The sequence below is a fragment of the Lemur catta genome, chromosome 15 (genome assembly GCF_020740605.2).
Source record: "Lemur catta isolate mLemCat1 chromosome 15, mLemCat1.pri, whole genome shotgun sequence".
Lineage (NCBI taxonomy): Eukaryota > Metazoa > Chordata > Mammalia > Primates > Lemuridae > Lemur > Lemur catta.
Genome location: NC_059142.1, coordinates 25,893,346 through 25,919,042, shown reverse-complemented (window position 1 = coordinate 25,919,042; position 25,697 = coordinate 25,893,346). Strand labels below are relative to the sequence as shown.

The following is a 25,697-nucleotide window of genomic DNA, read 5'->3' as shown; positions in this document are numbered from 1 at the left end:
GGAGGAAGAGGAGGAGTCGTTCTTGCTGTTGCAGGGGTGGTACAGGCAGAAGAGATGGAGGTAGAAGGGGAGGCAGGACAGGCAGGAACACTTGGTGTAACTTTAACAAAATACGTTATAATTTGTCTGACTTTTTTACTTTTTCATTTCTCTAAAAATGTTTCTATATGGTGCAATCCTTCTTCCACCATTTGCTTTAGTTTCAGTGCCATATCATAGAAAGATCCATGTTGTAAAAGAAGTCAAAAGCAGTCCTGAATAACCAGAACCCACCTGCCATACTGACTAATGTCAATTTGTTTTCTGGCACTTCTTCTACATCTTCTTCCTCATTATTTGGTACTAGTTCATAAGCACTGATCTCCATCCGGTTGTATTCTGTTAATTTCTATGGTATGGTATTTATTAGCTCCTGAATTTCTCCAAGATCCATATCTTGAAACCCTTCACCTCCCACTTTTTTTGCCATATCCACAATCTCTTTCACGACTTACTTGATTGGCTCTGTCATAAATTCTGTGAAGTCATGCACAACATCTGGACACAGTTTTCTCCTGCAAGGATTTATTGTTTTGGGGTGGATGACTTTCATTGGTTATTTCTACAACATTGATGGTATCTTCAATGGTGTAATCCTTCCAGACTTTCATGATGTTCTACCAGAGTTCTCTTCCAAAGCATTGACAATCCTTTCCATAGAGTATCATGTGTAATGAGCCTTAAAGCTCCTTATGACCCCCTGATCTAGAGGTTGAATTAGAGATGTTGCGTTTGGACACCTTCAGTGTTGAAATCATGGGGTTCTCAGTGGCCAAAGCACTGTGCAATATCAAAAGAATTTATTACCTTACTGACAAGGTACTTTCTGACTTGAGGAACAAAGCATTTATGGAACCAATCCATAAATAGGGTTATCATTGCCTAGACTTTCTTGTTGTACAACCAAAAGATTGGCAGCTGGTGTTTATCTTTCCCTTCACAGAAAGGGTTTAGCAGCATTATAGATAAGGGTGGTCTTGATCATAAACCTGACTGCATTTGCACAAAGCAATAGTGTTAGCCTATCCCTTCCTGCCTTGAATCCTGGTGCTCGCCTCTTCTTTACTAATAAATGTCCTTTGTGGCATTTTTTTTTTTCTAGAATAGGGCGCTTTTATCTGCATTAAAAACCTGTTCTCCTCAATGATTTTCTTAATGGCATCTGGAAACTTGTCTGCTGCCTCTTGGTTGGTAGAAGCTACTTCTCCTGTTATCATGACATTTTTTAAGCCAAACCTTTTTTTAGAATTATCAAACCATCCTTTTCTGGCATTAAGTTCTCCAGCTTTAGATCCTTTACCTTTCTTTTGCTTTAACTTGTCATATAATGACTTTGCTTTTTCTCAAATCATATTAGAATCCATAGGTATGCTTTTCTCATAGCAATTCTGCACCCACATAAAGGCTGCATTTTCAAAAAAGTGCAAGGTTTTCATGCCTGCTGGTGTAGCTGCAGCAACAGCTTCAAGAATTTTTTTCTTTTTTAACAATGGTCCTTATGCTGGATTCATCTACAATACATACCAAGCAATTCAACTTTTTCTCATGTCATGACTTCTCTCTGTTTCTTGGGAGTACTTCCAGCATCACTAGTGGCACTTTGTATGGGTCCCATGATGTTACTCGAGGTTCATGGGATTGCACTAAACACAATAAAAAATACTCGAGGACCTCAAGAGATCACTTTTTACTGTGATATGCAATCTACTGGAAAGACAAACTGCTCACACGGATATGAATAGCATCACATAACATTTTAAGTGTATACCTGCAACACGAGCTCACTGAAATAGCAACAGGAAGTGGATATGAAATTACTATAATAGTGTAATATGTACTATAGATAATTTTATGCAGCTATAATTTAATACCACATCTTTACATTCCTTTATATTTCTCTAGACTGCAAATGGTGCCACAAACAATCTTTGTTTATATGCATGCTTTGATATTTTAACTGTTTAGATTAGGTCTGTATATATTTTATAGCAGTAAGTGATAAAACAGACTAGTATCTACACATATTTTATCACGTATTCATGACATACCTAACTTTTTCTTAATTTTTTGGTATTTGTAGGCTGTGTGGTTCATCGCAACGTTTTCCAAAGTGGCACAAATCTCCAGAACAGTTTTCAATATATTTATTCAAAAAAATCCATGGCTGGGGGCTGGGCATGGTGGCTCATGCCTGTAACCCCAGCACATTGGGAGGACAAAGCAGGAGGATCGCTTGAGCTCAGGAATTGGAGACCAACCTGGGCAACGTAGTGAGACCCTATCTCAACAAAAACTTAAAAAAAAAAATTAGCCAGGTATGGTGGTGCACACCTGTAGTCCCAGCTACCCAGGAGACTGAGGTGGGAGGATCACTTGAGCCCAGGAATTCGAGGCTGCAGTGAGCTATAATTGCACCACTGCACTCCAGCCTGGGTAAACAAGCGAGACTATCTTTAAAAAAAAAAATGCATGTATAAAAGAACTCACACAGTTCAAATCCATGTTGTTCAAATGTCAACTGTATTCTATTTTTTAGGTGCTGGTAACATAGGCATTGGGTTTGTAAAAAATCCATTCTATACTTTCATGTTATTTACCAAATTTTTGTATAGTAAATACTTTAAAAAATTATAAATTAAAGCAATCACTATCCCTCTCCCTTTACTAGACTTCATCACTATCCTCTCTTTCTAGAAGCTAAATTTCTTAATTCAGCTATTTACAACTGTCATCTCTATTTTTCATGTCACATTCACCCCAAACCCATTTCATAATGTCCCTAACACTCCTCCCGAGTGACTTTTGCTATGGCCACCAATATTCTCCAAATTGTTAAATCCAACAGATATTTTTCAAGCACATCTTATTAGACTACTCAGCAACTATAACCAATGATCACCATTTCTTCCTTAAAATACTTTCCCTTGGTTCTTCAGGGATAATCTAATTTTCCCTACTCTCTCTAGTCACACCTTCACCATTTTCTCTGCTGGCTCATCCTTTTCCACCTAGTCTGTAAATACTGGAGTTACCGAAAACCAATTTCTAAACTTCCTTTTCTTCTTACCTACCCTAGGTGACCTCATTCCACCCACTGCTTCAATTTGTGCCAGTGACTTCCTCAATGCAAGGTCTGGATGTTGCAACAGTAGTGTAAATTTCACTCAAAGATTATGATTTCCTTTTTTTTAATTATTTTTTTAATTCAGGATATTATGGGGGTACATACATTTTGGTTACATGTAATGCGTTTGCCTCGCCCAAGCCAGGGCTACACCATGTCCTTCCCCCCATTACAGTGTGCTTGGCTTCCATTATTTGTCGGTTTAACACCCCTGACCAGCACCCAGTGAACATTACTACCAAGTGAACACCTTAGTGTTGATCAGTTAGTACCAATTTGATGGCGAGTGCATGTGGTGCATGTTTTTCCATCCTTGTGACATCTCACTTGGAAGGATGGACTCAATCTCTACCCAGGATAATATAGGAGGCACTAGTTCACCATTGGGTTTTATAGTTGAGTAGTTCTTCCATGGTACACATGATTTCCTCCCCAAACCTAATCTTCCTCCAGGGTTTCTTATTTTGGTGAACACAATCACTATCTGTCCCATTGGCAAAGCAAGAACCACTTTCTTCCTCCTCTCTAACAGTAAATCTATCACTAATCCGTGTTTTCCTAAACAGCTCTCTTTACTCCTTTTATACCACTACCACCCTGTCCCAGCTACAATATCTACTTCAAAAGCATAAATGGCTTCTTGCATCCACTACTGGTCACCACACTCAAGATTAGAGTCAAATGCTCTTTTTAAAACACAAATAATGACATACTTCCTCACCTCTATCCCCTGCATTAGTACCTTCCCATTGTTTGAAGATAGAGATCAAAATCATTACATGGCTTATGTATTAGTAACTTTTTAATGCTCATTTTCTTTTGATAGGAATTCATTGGCACAAAGTAAATAGCACATGATTCTATACCCAGCAAAATTCAAAATTATAAACTTATTCACCTAGGGTATAACTATCTATATCTGACATTTAAACAGTTTTATAATTCTCTGTGCTTTTGTGTACATAATCAATTAGACACATTAATTCATTTTTATATACAGAGGAGGGGTCAACTTCATTTCATAATTGGCAAAAACAACTTAGGTATAATTTATTCATAGCAAATGAGAAATCTCAGGGCTCTTGATACTCTCAGTCCAGTCACCTTTCTACCACAAGTACCACCCTTGATCAGTTTGTTACTTCTGCAAGGGCTCAAATGCTACATATAAAACCCCTGAGATCATTATATGAATACAATCTCTGTTCTCTTATTTTAGATTCTGCTTAGTCACTTGCTCTGGGTAGTGGTGGTATTGCAGACTTCATTATTTTTGAATGAAAAACTTAACGTTGTAAAATTTTTATTTTAGTTTTCAAAATTATTATAAATTTAAGTCTTTATTCCTTGACTTTTCTTTAACTTTATATCCTGTATCACACCATCAGTGTTTATTCTACCCGTAACAGCTCTTTATCTTCCTTACTGGTTTCTTTTTTTTTATCCACCCCTTAATATGAACTTTACAGTCTTTCCGATGGAGACATCTAGCATTTTTGTGTGGTCTTAGCCAACTACAATGCGAACTCCTCATTTGATTCATCCATCCTTTGAAAACTTGTACAGTCTTATCTGTGACTCCTCTCCTATTACTGCACTCAGTACATTCTTTCCTTAGAAAACTGTTTGAAATTGTTTGAAACTCTAGAGGACAACAGGAATATTGGGGTTTCTGCTCATACCTCAAAAGTTGAGGTACAAAGTGAAATTGAATTTTTTCCTCTGAAAACTTCTTCTGTATTCCATATTCATATTAAGAGTGGCAACAAACTGTTAATACACAGTTCAGAAACTGTGGAGCCATTTTTAGTACATGCTAATAAATACATGAGGATAAAGATAATTATACAGGGGTTTCTAAAAAAAAAAAAAAAAAAAAAAAACAAAAAATTAGCATAAAGGTAGAAAAGAACAATTCAGCCAGAGGGCCCCCTGTGCAAAGATCCTGAGGCATGAAAAGTTCTATGCCTTTAATGACCTGAAAGGTGAGCAGGGTTGGAGCACAGGTGATAAGAAGAAATAGTTAGATGGAAAAAGAAATCTGAGTTTGAGGCACCTGTGGGACATCTAAGTGAAGATGTCTAAGAAACAACTGAAATGGGGACCAAAGCTTCTAGAGCAATAAAGGCTTGGAGCAGCTATTATCTTTGTGTACCTGATACATTTCACACTCTGTACCTCCACCTTTTCTGGTAACTAATCTTATCCTCCATCAAACAGAGAGGCACATGACTAGCTTAGCCAATTCTAGTACTACATCCTTAGCCATAGCAACTATTCCAACAAAGGGAATGTGACCCAGACTGAGCCATCTAGATCTCCTAATGAATATTTTTCCTTTCTGGTCATATTGTGTAATCATAAAGGTATGAACAGAGAGCTTTGAGCAACCACTGCTCCAATCTTATTAGAGAACTCAAACGAGAGAAGCAAATATTCAGAGAGAAGTAGTGATAAGTAGAGAAAGACTAAAAGTATCGAGCACCTATCCTTCCCAGATATGACTAGATTAAAAAGAAATTCCCCTACGGAAAACAATATAATGGCTCCTCAAAAAATTAAGAATTACCATATGATCCAACAATTCCACTTCCAGGTATATACCCAAAAGAAATGAAAGCAGAGATTTGAAGAGATTTTTGTAAACCCATGCTCATTACAGTATTGTTCACAAAGCCAATAGGTAGAAGCAATCCAAGTATCCTTTGACATGAACTCACAGGTACAGCAGATATAAGAAACTTAATTTAAAAAAGAAGAAAAAGAATATTAAATTAAAAAATATTATTATAAGTAATAAATAAAATAAATAAAATTATTTTAAAATATTAAAAATTATTATTAAAAAGAATAAATTAAAAAAAGAAAAAGAAATATCCTTTGACAAATGAATGGACAAATAAAATGTAGTGTATACATACAATGAATTATTATTCAACCTTAAAAAGAAAGAAAATTCTTTTTTTTTTTTTTTTAAGACAGGGTCTTGGTCTGTCACCAGACTGGAGTACAGTGGCATCATCATAGCTCACTGCAGCCTCCAACTCCTAGGCTCAAGTGATCCTCATACCTCAGCCTCCCAAGTGGCTGGGACCACAGGTACATGCCACCATGCCCTGCTAATGTTTTTTATTTTTTGTAGAGATAGGGGTCTTGCTACTGCCCAGGCTGGTCTTGAACTCCTGGCCTCAAGTGATCCTCCCACCTCCGCTTCCCAAAGTGCTAGGATTACAGGTGTGAGCCACCATAGCTGGCCAAAAGAAAAAAAATTCTGACTTATGCTACAACATGAATGAACCTTGAAGATGTTATGTTAAGTGAAATAAGGCTGTCACAAAAAGGCAAATACCATAATGATTCTTTTTTTTTTTTTTTTTTTTTTGAGACAGAGTCTTGCTCTGTTTCCCGGGCTAGAGTGCCATGGTGTCAGCCTAGCTCACAGCAACCTCAAACTCCTGGGCTCAAGCAATCCTCCTGCCTCAGCCTCCCAAGTAGCTGGGACTACAGGCATGTGCCACCATGCCTGGCTAATTTTTTTTCTATGTATATTTTTAGTTATCCAAATAATTTCTTTCTATTTTTAGTAGAGATGGGGGTCTCGCTCTTGCTCAGGCTGGTCTCGAACTCCTGACTTCGAGCGATCCTCCCGCCTCAGCCTCCCAGAGTGCTAGGATTACAGGCATGAGCCACCTTGCCCAGCACCATAATGATTCTATTTATATAAGGTAGCTGAGTAGTCAAAATAATAGAGACAGAAAGTAGAAGGGTGGTTCAGAGGCTGCGAGGAAGGGAAGAATGTGGAGTTGTTGTATAATTGGTATAGCATTTCAGTTTTGCAAGATGAAGAGTTCTGGAGATTAGCTGCACAAAAATATGAGTGTACTTAACCATACTGAACTATATACATAAAAATGGTTAAGATGGTTAAATTCTATGCTATGTGTATTTTTCCAAAATTAAAAAATTTTCAATTCCCTTTTTTACTTAAACCAATCACTTAACAACTGGGAAAAAAAAAGAGGCCTGTTGAATATGAAAACTGACAGCTCAGTATAGTACCAGACCTTGATATTAGAATTGACCAAGTTTGGGCTGGTGAGGTGGCTCACGCCTGTAATCCTAGCACTCTGGGAGGCCGAGGCGGGAGGATAGCTTGAGCTCAGGAGTTTGAGACCAGCCTGAGCAAGAATGAGACGTGTCTCTACTAAAAATAGAAAAAAATAGCCAGGAAACTAAAAATAGAAACACAAAAATAGCCAGGCATGGTGGCGAGCGCCTGTAGTTCCAGCTACTCAGGAGGCAGAGGCAGGAGCATCTCGAGACCAGGAGTTTGAGGCTGCTGTGAGCTAGGCTGATGCCATGGCACTCATCCAGGCAACAGAGTGATACTCTATCTCAAAAAAAAAAAAAAAAAAATTGACCAAGTTCAGAGTAAGTGAGTGTAAGAATTTCCTCACAGGCTAGCAATCTGGCAGTTCCTGTTATACTGTAGTAAACCAGTTGTTTAACCTGATATATTCTGGGACCCAAACTACATGCTTATCTTTAGGGAAATTGAGAGAAAAATGTCAGGATATTAAACTGCTTTGGCTACCTCTTACACCTTTTTCAATGTCGTATCACAAGAACAAAAAGCTTGGATATAAAGGAGACTGCCTGAAAGCAGAAAGAGCATAGCGATAGGACAGAGACCCAGGATCTAAGGGGTTGGTTAATCACACTCTGTAATGAACTCCCAGAGCAGAATATCTATCCAACACCAAGCCAAAGTTATTACACTGATTAGGAAGAGAAACCTAGGAGGATCCAGGACAATTGAATCCCAATAACCCAGGTCCCTTAGAAGTATTTCCTATCAGTTCATTCTGTACTCCACCCTCAACCATGATAAGCCATAATCAAGTGGGCTGCAACCTGGAGGCAAGGTGTCAGTTGGCACCACTTTATAATTCCAGGCAGAAATGCAGAGCTCTCAGGCCTGCTGGAAGAAACAGAAAGCAATCAGCAGAGCAGGGTTCAATTCAAACACTTCAACTTTTAAACTGATTAATAGCTAATATAATTTTCCTAAATATTATATAGTAACTTAAATCTATAGATAGCTAATGGGCTTCTAAATTATTTTGCCAGAAAACCTTCAAGTATGGCAAAGACAAGCCTCTATACCTAATGCAATCTGCATGTATCCTTAACTGCTCCACCATGAAGCAGGCTGCTAACGCAGTGCAGTGGTGATCAAAAGAATCCTCTCCATTATTTCCCTTAGGGTAGGTACAACGAGAAACAAAGGCCAACGGACAAAGAATAGTATCCAAGCTGCAGCAGGCACAACCAGAGAAGGACATATCAAGAAACTCTAATTAGAGAAAAATTAGCCCTACTTAGGGTTTCTCAAAGCGATGCTGGACTTCATGCCAGTGAACCTTACTCTTTCCCACAGCCAAATTTCACTCAATTATGAATATCTCATGGTTTGCCACACAAAACATCTAAACTAAGACGTTTCTGAAAAACAAACAGAAGAGCCAAATTCTAGAAATGCTGTAAGAGATTGGAGACATAAGAGTGAGCAAATGTCTTGGAAATGTTAAATAAAAATCATAGGAGGCCATTGTTTTGGGCTAAGCTCCTGTACTAGCCTCCAAAAGACTAGACTAAAAATCAAAACGGAGTCACCTGTGCTAAAGTTCTACGTTACCAAACTGAAAGTTGTTATCTGACCTTAAGAGAAATCAGGAGAGATATTTCCCAAACAGGCCAGTTTCAATCTTCAATCAGCATGATAATGAAGTTTCCTTTGTTTTAATCCTTACAACAAAAGGTAACCTGAAGTAACCTGATGTTAACCAATCAGTTATCTTTCTATTGTTCCCTTTCCCTGTCCCTGCCTGACAGCCAAGTAACTTTGAAAGGACCAATCTGCTTTCTCTTCTTTGATTCTCCATTCTAAGGTCCCTCTCTGTCTATAAAACCAACCTCTTCTGCTCAGCTCATTGGAACACTTACTCGATTTTATGGAATGAAGTGTTATAGAATCACAAATAAAGCCAATTAAGATCTTTAAGATAAATTGCTGTGACTGCACCACTGCAATCCAGCCTGGGCAGCAGAGCAAGACCCTGTCTTTAAAAAAAAAAAAATTTTTAATAGAATTACCATATGAGCTAGCAATTCTACTTGTGGGCATATGCCCAAAAAGATTTGAAAGCAGGCCAGACACAGTGGTTCATGCCTGTAATCCTAGCACTCTGAGAGGCTGAAGCAGAAAGATTGCTTGAGGCCAGGCGTTCAAAACCAGCCTGAGCAAGAGTGATAATCCTGTCTCCACAAAACAAAAAAATAAAAAAATGAGCCACGCATGGTGCCTACAGTCCCCGCCATTCAGGAGGCTGAGGCAGAAGAATCTCTTAAGCCTAGGAGCTGGAGATTGCAGTGAGCTATGATGACACCACTGTACTCTAGCCCAGTCAACAGAGCAAGAGATCCTGTCTCAAAAAAAAAAAAAAAAAAATTGAAAGCAGAGTCTCAAAGAGATTATTTGTAAACCCATGTTCCCAGTAGTATTATTCACAATACCTAAAACAGGAAAGCAACCCCAAGAGCCCATAGATGAATGAATGGATAAACAAAATGCGGTATGTACATACAATGAAATATTATTCAGCCTTAAAAAGGAAGCAAATTCTGACATTTGCTAAAAGATAGATGAACCTTGAAGACATTATAAGTGAAATAAGTTAGTCACCAAAAAGGCAAATACCATCTGATTCCACTTATGTAACATTGATTTAGAGTATTCAAAAATCATAGAGACAAAATGTAGAATAGTGGTTGCCAGAGGCTGGAGGGAGGGGGAATGTAGAATTATCATTTAATGGGTATTGTTTGTTTTACAAGATGAAAATAGTTATGAAGACGGATGGTGGTGATGGCTGCACAACATGAATGTATTTGTTACCTCATAATTGTATACTTATGGACAGTTAAGATGGTATATTTCATGCTATGTCCATTTTACCACAATAAAAATTAGGAACAAACAAGTCTCAGACAAATATAGACTCAAGAGTATATTAGTCAATATCCAACTAGGAATTGAAAGCAACTCAGTGTATTTAAAACAGGGAATTTAATGAAGACAACTGGTTGCACAGGTGATGGAAGAGCTGAGATGCCAAGTAAGGAACTGTGAGGCAACCTACCCATTAGTAACAGCAGGAAGGCATTACCACCCCTAGGCTAGGGAGACAAAGAGAAGAGTACAGGGTGGAGGTCACCTGACAGAAACTGGAATGCCAATGGGGTTGCCCAGGGGAAGCTAGAACCATGGAGAAAATGCAGCTGCTGACAGAAAGGGAGGGAATAATATGCTTCCCTTTCTCCCACTCAGTATCAGTGACTTCCAAACTCAGCCAGAAAACAACAGACATGGTAGGTAGCCAGGAAAACAAGGGGCAGCCGCCTTGTGAGAGAGAGCAAGAAAAGAGCAATCAATTATACCTGAGAACAAACAGACCTTGGACTAACATAAATACTGTTTAGAAAAAAAATAACTTTCAAGCCTAGAAAGTTCAACACTAATGATTATTCTGCAGTTACAAATCCTATACAAATGACAAACTTGAATTAATAATCTAAGAAAATTTTAACCCACTTTAGCTTAAGTTTAAGGCTACACATTGTTATAGTTACTGTAAGACTTGTTGTACAATCTAATATTAGCTCTAAAGATGGTTTCTGCAGTGTGGTTATGTTACCTTTTAAAATAAAATGAATTTTGAAAACTATTATACAAAGTTACTATAAGAGACAGTAATCTGACTAAAGTAATGGCTCTCTTTTTAGAATCAGGTCAACCCCAAACAAACATTTAATTCACATGTCCCAAAAAAGTTAAAACCATACCATTTAAATCTGCATTTTCAAATCTGACCCAGACTATTTTCTCCTTTTCTTCTGTTAGAGGTGTTCCACTGTAAGCCTGCATAGTAAACAGAAATGTTTGAATAAAAATATTTCACAGCTCTAACAGTACTGATGCTTCAAAACAGAGTGTCTTAAATAATGCCAACACTATACCCCTCCAACTTCACCAACCCTATATCTTGGTTAACTAGCACATTTTGGAACATTGTTACACCTGTTGAATTATCTAGGAATCTGATGACCTTGGTCAAAAAGGAATTTTTAACCTCTTAAAAAATTAAACAAACCTAAAATACAATGATCACAGTCTATTATGAAGCATCACTCTAATTCAAAGGAACACAAAAAACCAAACCAACCCTCTATATTGGTCAACAAATAAGGCAGCCTAAAAAATAAACAAAACCACCACCCTTATCTATTAAGTTCCCAGGTGTTTCACTACAGGCCGTTACACTCCACCTACACTTTTCAAAGAGTATGACTGCACTTTCTCAGTTTCTTATCTGGCTTCCCGACCAAACCTATCAGCTAATTCCTGGAAGCCTGCAAGGGTCACAAAGATAAGCATTAATGTTCATGACTTGTCAACAGTATTCAAAAGGAGGCATCTCTCCATAAGGGACGTTTTTATTTAAAATTTTTAAAAGATTGTATATACTTAGAAGTATTTAGACTATCAACAAAGCAGCTGCAACTTTTTCTGGAATTATAAAGCTGTATTCAGTTTGCAGAACCATTATTTAATATAAGCTGTATCAAAATCATACAAAATCAATCATCTCATATATACTTTGTTATACACAACCTCCTATAAATTTCCATGTCAATTTACAGCACCCATACTGTGTCACACAAAGTTAATGGCTACTGAAAATACCACTAAGACGAGGTTATCTTAATACTAGGTTTACTATCAAAAAAAAAAAAATCACCTTACATATGATTTAAATTATCTTTTTTAAAAAAACAAGTAAGATGCATATGGGGCAATTAATTTCTTTGGAGAAGAGGAAAACCTGCACGGCACTGGAACAAACTAATTTCTCAACTTCATCTTTGGACACTTCATCCTTATCTTCTTCTTTAGTCTTTCTCTTTTCATCCTTGAAAAATCCATTTTTTTCTATTTTTATTTTTTATTTTTTGTAGAGATGGGGGTCTATGTTGCCCAAGACAGTCTTGAACTCCTGCCTCAAAAGATCCTTCTGCCCTGGCCTCCCAAAGCACCAGAATTACAGGTATGAACCACCACACCTGGCTCCCCTAAAACTCCCTTTATTAAAAATAAACTCTTAGGCCGGGCACGGTGGCTCACACCTATAATCCTAGCACTCTGGGAGGCCGAACCGGGACGATCACTAAAGCTCAGGAGTTCAAGACCAGCCTGAGCAAGAGTGAGACCCTGTCTTTACTAAAAGTAAAAAGAAATTAGGCACACAACTAAAAATATATATGGAAAAAATTAGCCAGGCATGGTGGCACATGCCTGTAGTCCCAGCTACTCCGGAGCCTGAGGCAGAAGGATTGCTTAAACCCAGGAGTTTGAGGTTGCTGTGAGCTAGGCTGACATCACAGAACTCTAGCTTGGGCAACAGAACAAGACTCTGTCTCAAAAAAAAAAAAAAAAAAGAAAACAACTTTTGTTTTGGAATAATTTTAGAGTATTTAACATAGTACAGAAAGTTCTCATTATATTCCTCACCCAGTTTCCTCTAATGTTAATTATCTAATCTAACCAAATTTTGTATTATTATGGTACATTTGTCAAAACTACAAAACTAACATGCCTTACTATTAACTAAACCCCAGATTTATGTGGATTTCGCAAGTTTTTCTACTAATGTCCTTTCTCTGCTCTAGGATCCAATCTAGGATACCATACTGCATTTAAAAACAACTCCTTTTTTTCTGTATCAGGCTTACTGGTAAAGCAGTAACATTTTCAAATTTTTCTTCAGCTTAGCAGACTTATTGTAAGACTACTTACCATCTGTAACATTATTCAACATTCTGCCAACTACTCTGCAACACCTTCAATATGCTCTCCTTTGATTTCTGGGTGATATACAGAACAAAAGATGGCCAAAAGAGACCTTTCAGTGTATGGGGATTCCTGAACCTCTTTTTGTTTTCCTTATGAGGGGGAAATAAGTCTTGCATAAGGAGGCGTGTATGCTTTCACTATGTCTTCAAGTTTTCCTCTCTCCTTAGCAGATGTGGTGTTCTTTTTTATTAAGCATTTTTGAAAAAATTCTGTGAAGCTGACTAAAGTACCTAAGTACTGCTTTTCATACTTCCTGCCGGTTTGCACAAATAAGGCATTTCACATTATTCTGCCTCTCAGCTTATGATCTCCTTTGTCCAAGCTTAGACATTTTATTCTTAGTGAGACACAAACTCACCCAGTGCCCATCCCAGCTTTCATTTGATGTCCTTATGGAAGTCAGAGTACTACCACACAAAATTTTCCCCAGGACTGATTTTTTTTTTTGAGACAGAATCTCACTCTGTGTCTCCTGGTCTAGAGTGCCATGACATCAGTCTAGCTCACAGCAACTTCAAACTCCTGGGCTCAAGTGATTCTCCTGCCTCAGCCTCCCAAGTACCTGGGATTACAGGCGCTTGCCACCACGGCCAGCTAATTCTTCTATATTTAGTAGAGATGGGGTCTTGCTCTTGCTCAGGCTGGTCTCAAACTCCTGAGCTCAAGTGACGCTCCCACTTTAGCCTCCCAGAGTGCTAGGATTACAGGCATGAGCCACCGCACCCAGCTGGTTTACAGTGTTTTGCTTCAAACAAGAGCAACTGTTTTAGTTCTTTTATTTCCAGTCAAAACATTCATCCCATACTGACAAGATTTATTTACTTCTCCTTTTATACCTTATCTGGTTTGGGGTTTTGTTTGTTTGTTTTTTTTGAGATAAGGTCTCACTCTGTCACCCAGGCTGGAGGGCAGTGGTGCATTGGCGAGATCACAACAGCTTACTGTAACCTTGAACTCCTGGGCTCAAGAGACCCTTCTGCCTCAACCTCCCAAACTGCTGGGATTAAAAGCATGAGCCACCACACCTGGCCTGGTTTCTAACAAACATACAAACACACACACCAAGCACAAAGTTATTTTTGAATTTTACAAAACGTAGCTATAATCACTGTAGGTATCGTTCTGTACGTTGCCGGATATTTTCACTATAGAGAACATAATGTCTGCAGTGTGCTATTGTCAAAAGTGTAATTTTTAATTACTGTAAATTATTCTATAGCAACCATGATAAATCACCATTTGCTTAACTGTTAATTGACATTTGAGCTGTCTACAACGTTTTATACTGAAAATGTAAAAATTTCACACACACTGAAAAGTTCTGAGCTTTAACTTTTTCCTTTGTTGAATTATTTTTTTAAAATAAGTTTTCATAAGTGGAATTATTAGATCAAAGAACATACCTAAGGGCTACTACCAGTCATCGATGCTATCACAACTAGAATTAACTCAATGGATGTTAACTAAAGAAGCTGCTATCCAGTCTAACAAAACATTTTCTCTCTTTAGCACACCTGCAGACGCAGAGAATAATTTCTAGGCTCCATGAATTTGATGATTCCCAATCAACAGAAAATATCATTTTCCAATGTCTGACCACAAAGTACCAATGTGGGATTCTGAATTAAATGTCAGGAAAAAGAGATCAGAAAGCACTGTTCTCAGCCAATCGTGGAGGCTCATGCATGCAATCGTAGCACTTTGGGAAGCCAAAGCGGGAGGTAGAGCTTGAGGCCAGGAGTTCAGGAGACAAGCCTGAGCAAGAGCAAGACCCCATTCTCAACTAAAAACAGAAAAATTAGCTGGGTGTCATGGTGTGCGCCTGTAGTCCCAGCTACTCGGGAGGCTGAGGCAGGAGGATTGCTTGAGCCCAGGTGTTTGAGGTTGCAGTGAGCTTTGATGATGTCACTGCACTCTAGCTTGGGGCAACAGAGCAAGACACCATCTCAAAAGGAAAAAAAAAAAAACAGAAAGCACAGTTCTCATGTCACTCAAACAGTAAAGAAAATGTCTAACACAACAAAAAGTTACTCCTATTATTGCTTTCTAAGCAATATATGGTGAGTAGCTCCTAAAGTGACTCTGTCACTGAGAACTTGTAATGTCTTCAGCTTATCTGATCATTTAGACTACTGATTGTACATCATAAATCTACATCTCTGCCCTGAATCTCTAGGCTTCTCAGGCTGCCTCCAACAAAGACTACTTACTATCTCCTTTGCTTTATTTTATGCTTTATATACATGACATTCTTTTAGCCTCAAAACAAACCCATTTTATGCACAGAAACACTGATGTTCAAAAAGTTGAGTAACTTGTCCAGAGCTAGTAAGATGTACTTACTACCTCCTTTGCTTTATTTTATGCTTCATATACATGACATTCTTTAGCCTCAAAACAAACCTATGATGAATACAATGATTAACCCCATTTTATGCATAGAAACACTGATGTTCAAAAAGTTCAGTAACTTGTCCAGAGCTAGTAAGATGTAGAGCTGAAATATATAGCCAGATCTAATATCAAAGTCTGTGCTCTCAATCACTAAGCTGCTCTAAGCCCAATGTACAAAATATTAAGTTATAACTTCTCTGCCTAATAAAGCAAACACCTACTATGATCCCCATTGTCCTCATCACATACCCACTCAATTTATCAATGTTAGATTTTATTCTACTCTATGTCTCAATTCAAATGGCATCTCATTCATTAAACCTTCTTTGATGTCCCCCAACTAGGTTTAATTTACCTTCACTATGTTATCATGGCACTTTGTCTTCTAGGCCCCTCTTATAAAGCTGGGACACTGATTCTATGAATGTCTTTTTTGAACAGTACAGTTACAGATACCACAGCAGTCAAGGAAGACTGACATAACCATAAGGAGAAAGTCCGGAAAACTTTTTCTTGAGTAGTTTCACTAGAACAGTGTTTCCCAAAGCTACCGTTTCATAAGAATTATCTAAGATTCTTTTTTTTTTTTCTTTACCCTGGCGCAGCAACTGAGATTCTTATGATAGACAAAAGTTACTGGACACAACCTCAAATCCAATGTGTCAGACTCTATTCTCTGAGAGAGGAAATTATTACCACTTTTAACAAGTGTGCCAAGTGATAATTAGGTTTAAGTTTGAATGATAGTATACTAGATGATCCCAGTAAGGCTGTTCTCATTCTTTAGGCTCACATTTATATAAAGGGAACAGTAAGGGGCTTAATTTCTTTTAAGTTAGAGCACCAAGAATACACTAGTTGGCAAAAAAATACTGACAACATAAAAGAGATGTAGATTTATGCTCAGGTGTAATATTTAGTCAATATCTAGTAAATAAAGTACAGAGTGTACATTGCTTTTCTCACTTTAGACAGGCAACAATTAAGTAGGACAAGATAAAAATTTCAGAAATAGAATCCAATTAGAAAGTACCAAATCTAAACTCTCTAATAACATCTCACCTTGATTCCTCTCAGGAGAGCAAGTCCCTATCGAGTAATAGTTATGCCATTGTCATCACAACCCTGAGGCACATCTACATAGTAAGAAGTATAGTTCCACCCTACCAATGCTCAGGAGGCTAAAACATCAGAAGCCTTTCTGAAGTTGCTGATGCTAGTGTCGAGTTTAGAAAACAGAACATTTCAGAGCTTCCCTGGACAAAGGTAAAACCTACTATTCCAAAATCACACATAGACACTTACCTGTGGCACAACATCCTGTAGAAAAGTCACAACACTTTCCATGTAAGACTGCTCTCTGGAAAAGGGTGAAATGGATAAAATTTATCATGAGACCTTAATACAGACTATGAAAAAACTCTATTTACAAGCCTTAACAAAGTCACTCATAATATTAAAACTAGAAAATAAAAAGGTCAGGTGGCTAGGAGGGAGGGGGAAAAAAGGCCAACTCTTATCACTTGATAATTCTGCTAAACAATTTTCTGGTTTCATGAGTCTTTGTATATGTTATCAAATGTAACTGAGCTTTTAACATTTTTAAACATTATCTCATTTTTTTGTTTGTTGTTAGTTTGTGCTTGTTTTTTTGCTTTCTTTTTGAGACAAGGTCTCATTCTACTGTCCAGGCTAGATAGCAGTGGTGTCATCATAGCTCACTGCAATCTCAAACTACTGGGCTCAAAAGATACTCCCACCCTAGCCTCCCAAAGTGCTGGGATTACAGGCATGAGCCACTGTGCGCTGCGCCTAGCCTTTTTTCTTTTCTTTTCTTTTCTTTTTTTTGAGACAGTGTCTCACTCTGTTGCTGGGCTAGAGTGCCGTGGCATCAGCCTAGCTCACAGCAACCTCAAACTCCTGGGCTCAAGCAATCCTTCTGCCTCAGTCTCCTGAGTACCTGGGACTACAGGCACATGCCACCATGCCCAGCTAGTTTTTCTACATATTTTTTAGTTGTCCAGCTAATTTCTTTCTATTTTTAGTAGAGACAGGGTCTCGCTCTTGCTCAGGCTGGTCTCGAACTCCTGAGCTCAAACAATCCACCCACCTCGGCCTCCCAGAGTGCTAGGATTACAGGCGTGAGCCACCACGTCCGGCCTGCTCAGCCTTTTAAACATTATCTCTTTTTAAAAGTCATGCTTACTGTGGTATCAGTTTATAAGAAAATGAAAAAAAAGTTAAGCTCTCCTAATTTGACAGATAATTTCTAACTTGTATTTGAAGGAGTGACAACAAGATGGAAGACCTGGCTAAGGCAGGACCTTCCTCTTGAGTCAGAGAACGCCCTAGTTAGGGCAAGAAAAACAGTTGCTGATGATTCAGTATTTAGTGAGCTAGTGTTTAAATTGGTTATGAACCTAGTCCCTTATATCTATGTAGCAAACAAATCTGCATTTTGCTGCAGGTGCACGCATTAGAACTCACATAACTTTTGGCACAGAAAAGACATGGGAAAATATTAAAATGCATAAAAGTGAGGGAAAAAATAACATTGTTAAGGACACTATATATATATACACATATATATGTATATATACATACACACACATACATACATATATATATATATATATATATATTTTTTTTTTAAGACAGAGTCTCCCTCTGTCATCCCAGGTAGAGTGCAGTAGCTCACTGCAACCTCAAACTGCTGGGCTCAAGCCATCCTCTTGCCTCAGCCTCCCGAGTAGCTGGGACTACAGGAGCACACCACCATACCCAGCTAATTTTTCTATTTTTTGTAGAGATGGGGCCTTGCTCTTGCTCAGGCTGGTCTCAAACTCCTGGTCTCCAGTGATCCTCCCAACTCAGCCTCCCAAAGTACTAGGATTACAGGCGTGAGCCACCATGCCTAACCAAGAAAAACAATTTTTTCAACATACTAAGTCAAATTCATTTCAGGAGATGTGAAAAATTACAGAAGAGATATTATGAATTTTTATGAATCCTATAAAAAAATATGCCTTAGAGACCTATGATAATTGATAAAGCCTAAAAAAAAGATTAGGCCTACCTCTCTAGTATCATTTTTTTTTTTTTTTTTTGCCACTCTTCTAACTTACTCTGCTTCAGCCGTATGCAACTTCAATTCCTGGAATACACCAAGCTCTTCTTTGAGTCAACACCTTTACACCACATTTCTTTCTGCCTATATTCCTTCTCATATATACTCTTCCCTTCCTTTCAGATCTCCAGCTTAATTGTTGCCTCCTTGGAGAGACATTCCAACACCACTGTGTAGATTGCCCCTTGTCATTCTCTATCATAGCACACTGTGCAAGGTCACAGCCTATAATTATTTTGCTTGTTTACTTATTTAATATTTTCCCCACTAGAGTGTAAGCTCCATTACACAAAAGAATCCATCTCTCTTATTTACCTCTTATTTACCTTGTATCTCCAGAATCTATAAGCCATAAAGCCAACCCTTAGGCTTGGAGTAGATGCTGAAGCATTATTTGTTAAAAGAACACTGAAAGAATGAATGATTTTTTAAAACCACTAAAATTATGTATCACATAACAAAATGCAATACATTTTGAATACCCTATGGTGAAACAGCATAGAATACTATATAAGTGCACAGACAAACTGCCTGGGTTTGATCTTGGCTCCCCTTCTTTGCTGTTACCAAGGATATCTTAATCTCTCTGATTTGGTTTCCTCACCAGTAAAATGGAGATTAAAACATTACCTAACTCAAAGCTATTAACATGCTTAATTTGTTGCCAGGGTCCATAGTTATCAAAGAAATGTAGCTCTGAGAAATGTAGCAGGGAAAAAGGACATATTATGGTAAAATATCATATTCATATTATACATGAACTTTTGTTAGTCTGAGAAGGCGATCTTTTTGAAACACGCTAAACTGCCCAAAGGAAATAATCCAAAATTTCCCTAAGAGACTTTTTAAAATCTATTTACCTATTATTTTTAGAGACTGGATCTCTGTCACCCAGACTGCAGTGCAGTGGTGCAATCATAGCTCACTGCAGCCTTGAACTGCTGGGCTCATGCAATCCTTCCACCTCAGCCACCCAAGTAGCTGGGAATACAGGCATGAGCCACTGTGCCCAACCCCCACAAGAGTATTTTAAAAGGCAGAAAACAAGTTTTTAACTCCTTAGCCAGGTGTAGAGGGTCTTAATTGCCCATCCCAATCTACTGTAAATAGGTCAACTTCCCTATATCAGGACCACATTTCATTTATAAAAATAGCTGGCCTTTCCCACATCTGGGAAAGGGATTCTATTCCCTTTGCCTAAAATGTATCCTTGACTCTAAGTGCCCAAATTCTATTGAGGCTTTAAAGAAACACTATAAATATTACCTTCTTATGGAAACATTTTCTGATCACTCCACTAAAATACTCCCTCTAAATCCTCATGCTGGTTTTCTGGCATCTTTTATCTTTTACTGATTATACTGATTTCAAGTACATATATCTTTAAGTCATGTTGGATTACAAACTCCTAGTAAGTATAGACATTCTTTGTCAAAGAATGCCTAAAATATAGAAAAGTACTCTCTATGACTTACTTTGAAACTTTCTGACTAAAACCTGGAGTAAGAGATACATTTTACATCACGATCTAGTAAATATATACATATATATGTATATATCTACAAGCATGTCACAAAACGATACTAGCTCCCAGCTATATTTTCTATTCTATTTCATTTTTCTAAATATTGTCCTGACCCACTAAATTGATTTAATGGGCCGGGCATGGTGGCTCACGCCTGTAATCCTAGCACTCTAGAAGGCCAAGGTGGGAGGATCACTTGAGCTCAGGAGTTTGAGACTAGCCTGAGCAACAGCAAGACCCCATCTCTACTAAAAATGGAAAAATTAGCTGTGTGTGGTGGCATGCACCTGTAGTCCCAGCTATTTGGGAGGCTGAAGCAGGAGAATTGCTTGAGCCCAGGACTTTGAGGTTGCTGTAAGCTAGACAGATGCCACGGCCCTCTAGCCCAGGTGACAGACCAAGACTCTGTCTCAAAAAAAAATAAATAAATAATAAATTGATTTAATGGTCCACTAATTTGTTAAACCTGGAGTTTGAAAACCACTGCTCTTTAAGATTTAGCATAGCGCTCTTCATGTACTATAAATATGCTGAATACCTCAACTTAACCTTCCAATTCTTCCTTTTAGTTGGCTTTGGCAATGATATTTACTTATCCTTTAAAGCCAAAATTTAAAAGATTTTTTAAAAATTTATTTATTTATTTTTAGAGACGGGGTCTCGCTCTTGCTCAGGCTGGTCTCGAACTCCTGAGCTCAAATGATCTACCTGCCTTGGCCTCCCAGAGTGCTGGGATTACAGGTGTGAGCCACCACACCAGCCCAAAATTTAAGAGATTTTTGCAAAGTAATCACTGTTCAAAAAGAAAACCTGAATGTTAGTTATTATTCTGAGCAATGTTTTCTTCAGCTATTGGGCTTATCTGAAATGTCCTTACGTGACAGCCTGGGGGCGAACCACAACTCCACCAGTACAACGACTGGGTCTTCTAGGGGAATCTGTAGCCATAGCTTCATTCATAAAACCTGTTTCCAGAAGAAAAAGATAGAAAAATGGATCATTATTGTTGGGGGTAGGGAAGAAGGCTTATGGTTGCTCACTAGAGATCCCTTGTCAAGAATACCGAAAATGTAGGAAAACTTCCCAGCAGGTCCTTTTAACCAGAAAGGGAAAAGAAGAGGATGAACTAGATATTTTAAATTTTCAAATTATGAAGTATTTTTATTTTGCATTTTAAAAATATTTTTATTGTGCTAATCTCTGTATCATTCCAATTTTACTATATATGCATACTGCCAAAGTGAGCACTGGTTTCTGGTTTTTGTTTTGTTTTGTTTTATATATAGGACCAGGCCTCAGAACCACAAGACCAGTGAAGGCTCTTGCTAGACTTTTAGTCTGTTGTTAACATAAACAGATCATGGAATAGGAAATTAGTGGAATTTTACGTTGAGATAGTGTAAATACACATGGTACAATATTTCAATACCCAATGAAACAGTGACTTGATACCACTCTACCTTCCAACTAAACCTTCCGGGAATCTATGAGTCAGATTGCATAGCCAGAATTTAAATATTTTTAACCCCCCCTGCTATTGTAACCTAATTATAAGTAACAAATAAGTCAAATAAGTACCAATAGTCAAATAAGTAACATAAACTTATATGATGTTAGAAGCCCCTTATACTTTCCTGTCACATCAATAAATCCGGATCCTAGAACGTGTAATGAGCCTCTGAATCACTGAGGAGGTTTTAAGAGCATGGAGGCTACTTGCTTAAGATGAAAAGAGGACTGACAACACTATTAAAGATCTCTGACACGAAAGCCCACACCTGGACCTAATCTTGAAAGCAACTAAAACAATCACTTCTAAGTAGGGAGCACTCTATCACCTTATTTGAAAACTCCCAACCTGGTGAGCCCCACCTCCTCCAACCAAAATACTCTTTGCCCCAACTAGCCCCGCTACCCCTTCCTCAGGGGGTACCTTCACCTCCAGTCCCTCAGCCCTCTCATTTCCATCCCACCCTTTCGTTCTCAAACCACAGTCTCCCAAGCCCTGTCCTTTAAGGGCCTTGTCTCTTGAGGACCACCCTCACCGGCACCTCAGGCCCCACTCTCCTGAAAGACACCCGGCACAGCGCTACCCACTTAACCTCCAACAGGAGCCACCGCTGCCCCCGGCCGCCCTCTGGCCCCTTGCCCTTCTCCCCTCCCCCTCCAGTATCGACACCTCTCCCCCGTCGAACTCCTGCCAGCCCAACCGGGTCCCCTCACGCTGCCTGGCCCTCGTCCCTTCCAAGCCTCCCCAAAGCCAAAGCCCCACCAGCCCTCTCACCGGCCGCCCCGCCGGTAAACGCTGTTCTCCAGCTCAAGGCTCACTGTTTGGAGTCTCCCCGCGTGATTGACGGCTGCCACTTCCTACCACGCCTCAGCGGAACCAGCCCTCTAGCCAATCCCAGAAGCAAACTGGCTACGGCCGGGCACCGCCCTTGCAGGTCAGCTTCGCCAACCAGCAAGTAGAAAAGAGGCGGACCCGCCTCCTGAATTTGTCCAATCCGCTGGGCCTGGAGGGAAAACACAACAGTATGTAAGTTCGGGTGAAGCCGACCTCAGGTTCGGTTGCGAACGCAGGCAGGTGGGTAGGAGTTAACGAGCATGTATATTTTCTTTGCAGACAGCACCTTCGTGGCTTTGACAACAAAAAGCAACATACCCCAGATTCCTGTCCACCTCATCTGAGCATCTCAGGTCGGGAGCCGGACAGGGAGTCTGGTCTGTTTACATCGAATTCTCGCGACACCTGGTTCGAAACTCAAAGCACGTGGACATGGCAGCTGCCAATCACTTTCAGCTGGCCACTCATCCATCCCCAACCCGCCTTCTGCCCCGCCCTTTGCAATGTGTTTACCTTCCGGGAGCCTAGGCTGGCTCGCGCCTGTGGTCAGCCAAGGTGTTAATCTGAGTAAGGAACGCGACCGCTAGTCTTGTCTTTTTGAGCTAGGTTTGTAGACCAAGCCTGTCTCCTTCCTTAGCTCAGTTTCCATCTCCCGTATCTCTGAGGCTGGAGATCTCGCTGTTGTCATTTCATCAGTTAACATTTCTTATATAAGAAGAATATTTATTGATTTGTTGAACGTTCAGCACAATCCCTCATATATCTCATATACAATACTTAATATGTATCATCAAATTTAATGTTAATGACAGTCCCATGAGAGTATAGCTTAATTGGCATGGTGTTTGTAACGAATTGGCTGATACAGCAATAAAAATAAAAAATGTCTTAGCACAAAGGGGGAGGGGGAAATTTAGTAGAAAAACTACTTCCCGGGAAATAACACAGTTAATCAGGGGTTGGAGGTAAATATAAATATAGATGTAAATATAAACAGAGATAGTAGATAGAGATATGGAAATAGCTGTAGCCAAGAAACCACCCATTTGCTCTAGATGCTCAGTCACTGCCAGTAAATAGAATTCGAAAAGTGTTCCATTTATCAGCCTCATGTTTGAACTCTGGTTAATAAAGGATTATGAATGTTCATCTATTTCCTCCCCACAAATTCCCAGCATGAAGGAGCTTTTAGGATTTGCTCACTACATTTGTCAAAAGGCGAACTTCATGATCATGCCAATTGAAGATTGAAACTATCCTGTTTGGGAATTTGGTGATCTCTCTCTCTCTCTCTCTGTCCTGTTTTTGGAAGACCAGATAACAACTCAGTTTGGATTTGGTGAGCGTAGGTGACTATAATTTGATTATTAGTCTGGTTTATTGGGGACTAGTGCAGGAGTTTAGTTCAAAACAATAGCCTCCTATAATTTTTGTTTAACACATTAAGCTCTCTAAAGAAGGAATTCTTTCTGCTCTTATTGCTATCACTGGCTTACTTCTTTGTTGTCTTTGAAAAGTTTTTTGATTGTTTCTCTTGTGCTTATCTCATTTTTCCCCAACTAGAAAGTTAAATTCCTCTAGGTATTAATAGACTAAGGCTTTTACATTATTGAATCTCCCACAACACATAACAGCCCTGAACACAACAGATATTTAAAAGTTCAGACTTATTTGAATTAAATAATTAATATTCTTATGCTTTCCAGGATCCAGAGCACTAATAAAGAGGAAGTTCAGAGATGACCAATAGGTAATAATCTATAGAAATGGGATAACCAGCATTTGCATGACGTTTTTCAGTTTAAATAGCTGTTTTATATGCATTGTTAAGTTCCACAACTCTTTGACTATTCCTCTACAAAGTTATGGAAAAAACAAGCAAACAAAAACCAAAAAGGATACACTTGTTCACAAGTTCATTCATTCATTTGGCAAATGTTTGGATACCTATTAAGTGTTAGACATATCTTGTACTCTGGGGATACAGTAATGAACAAATCAACAAATCAATATACTTGTCCTCAACCAGAGTATTTACATCCTGGTGGGAAGACAGAAATAAACACAAAACCAGAGAAAATCAAGTAGTGTAAAATGCTAGGAAGAAAAAAAAACATAAATAGAGGTAGGAAATGGCTTACTCTAGGTAGTGTGGTCAGGGAAGACCCTCAGGAGATGACATTTGAACAAAAACCTCAATGAAATGAGGAAGCTACTCTGAGGGAAAAAATCAGTCCAGACAAAAGGAACAGCCAGATGCATTGGTGCACACAAGTAATCCTGGCTACCCTAGAGGTTTAGGCAGGGGGTCACCTGAGCCCAGAAGTTCCAGACCAGCCTGGACAACATAGATGCCCCGTTCTCAAAAACAAAAACAAACAAAAGCAAGAAGTATAAAGGCCCTAAGAAGGGTATGAGTTTTGGCCAGGCACAGTTGTTCGTGCCTGTAATCCTAGCACTTTGGGAGTTTAGGCAGGAGTATCTCTTGAGGCTAGGAATTCCAGACCTTCCTGAGCAATATGGCAAGACCGTATCTCTACAAAAAATTTAAGAATTAGCTGGTATGGTGGTGGTGCACACCTATAGTCTCAGCTGAGGCAAGAGGATCACTGGAGTGCAGGAGTTGAAAGTTGCAGTGTGCTATGGTTGTGCTACTACTCTCCAGCCTGGGCAACAGAGTGAGACTTTGTCTAAAAAAAAGACGGGAAATGAATTTTGAGGAAAAACAAGAAAACCAATATGGTTTCAGCAAAGTGAACTAAATAGAAAATGTTTGCAAACTAGTTAGGAGAGGTAAGCAGTGGCCAGATGGAATATGGCTTTGTATAGAATTACAGGGAGTTTCAACTTTACTCTAGGGTGAGAATCTATTGGAGGAATTTCAGCTAGAAGGTGCCATGAACATATTTACATTTTTTAAAGATCATTCTACTGTATAGAGAATAAACTGTTGTGAGGAAGGGACCAGAGTAGTAGCTATAGGTCAAGGAGGGAGACTATTTCCATAGAGAAGGTGGGAGATAAGCTCTACAACTTGACCTAGAATTGAAGCCATAAAGATGATGAAAATTAGTCTATTTCAGAATATGCCTGGAAGAGAGAATTGAAAGAACGTGATAATATGGGATGATGGGAAAGAATCAAGGATGGTTCCTGTGTTCTGGGATTCAT

General features: G+C 38.9%; 1 protein-coding gene across 14 annotated transcripts in view; it reads right to left on the bottom strand.

Annotated features, from left to right (window-relative positions):
• The window catches only part of BCAS3 (BCAS3 microtubule associated cell migration factor), a 553,048-nt gene extending 530,483 nt beyond the window's left edge, over window positions 1-22,565 (bottom strand). For all 14 annotated transcript variants that reach the window (XR_006728831.1, XR_006728832.1, XR_006728830.1 and 11 more), the window contains exons 1-4: window positions 22,467-22,565; window positions 21,060-21,147; window positions 16,836-16,890; window positions 11,069-11,144 (exon numbers count right to left, since the gene is read on the bottom strand). Coding sequence is in view for 11 of the 14 variants with exons in the window: in XM_045525584.1 (XP_045381540.1) it covers window positions 11,069-11,144; window positions 16,836-16,890; window positions 21,060-21,142 (214 nt within the window). In the remaining 3 variants the exon portion in view is untranslated. The remainder of the gene's footprint in view (window positions 1-11,068; window positions 11,145-16,835; window positions 16,891-21,059; window positions 21,148-22,466) is intronic.
• Window positions 22,566-25,697: the final 3,132 nt, after the last annotated feature.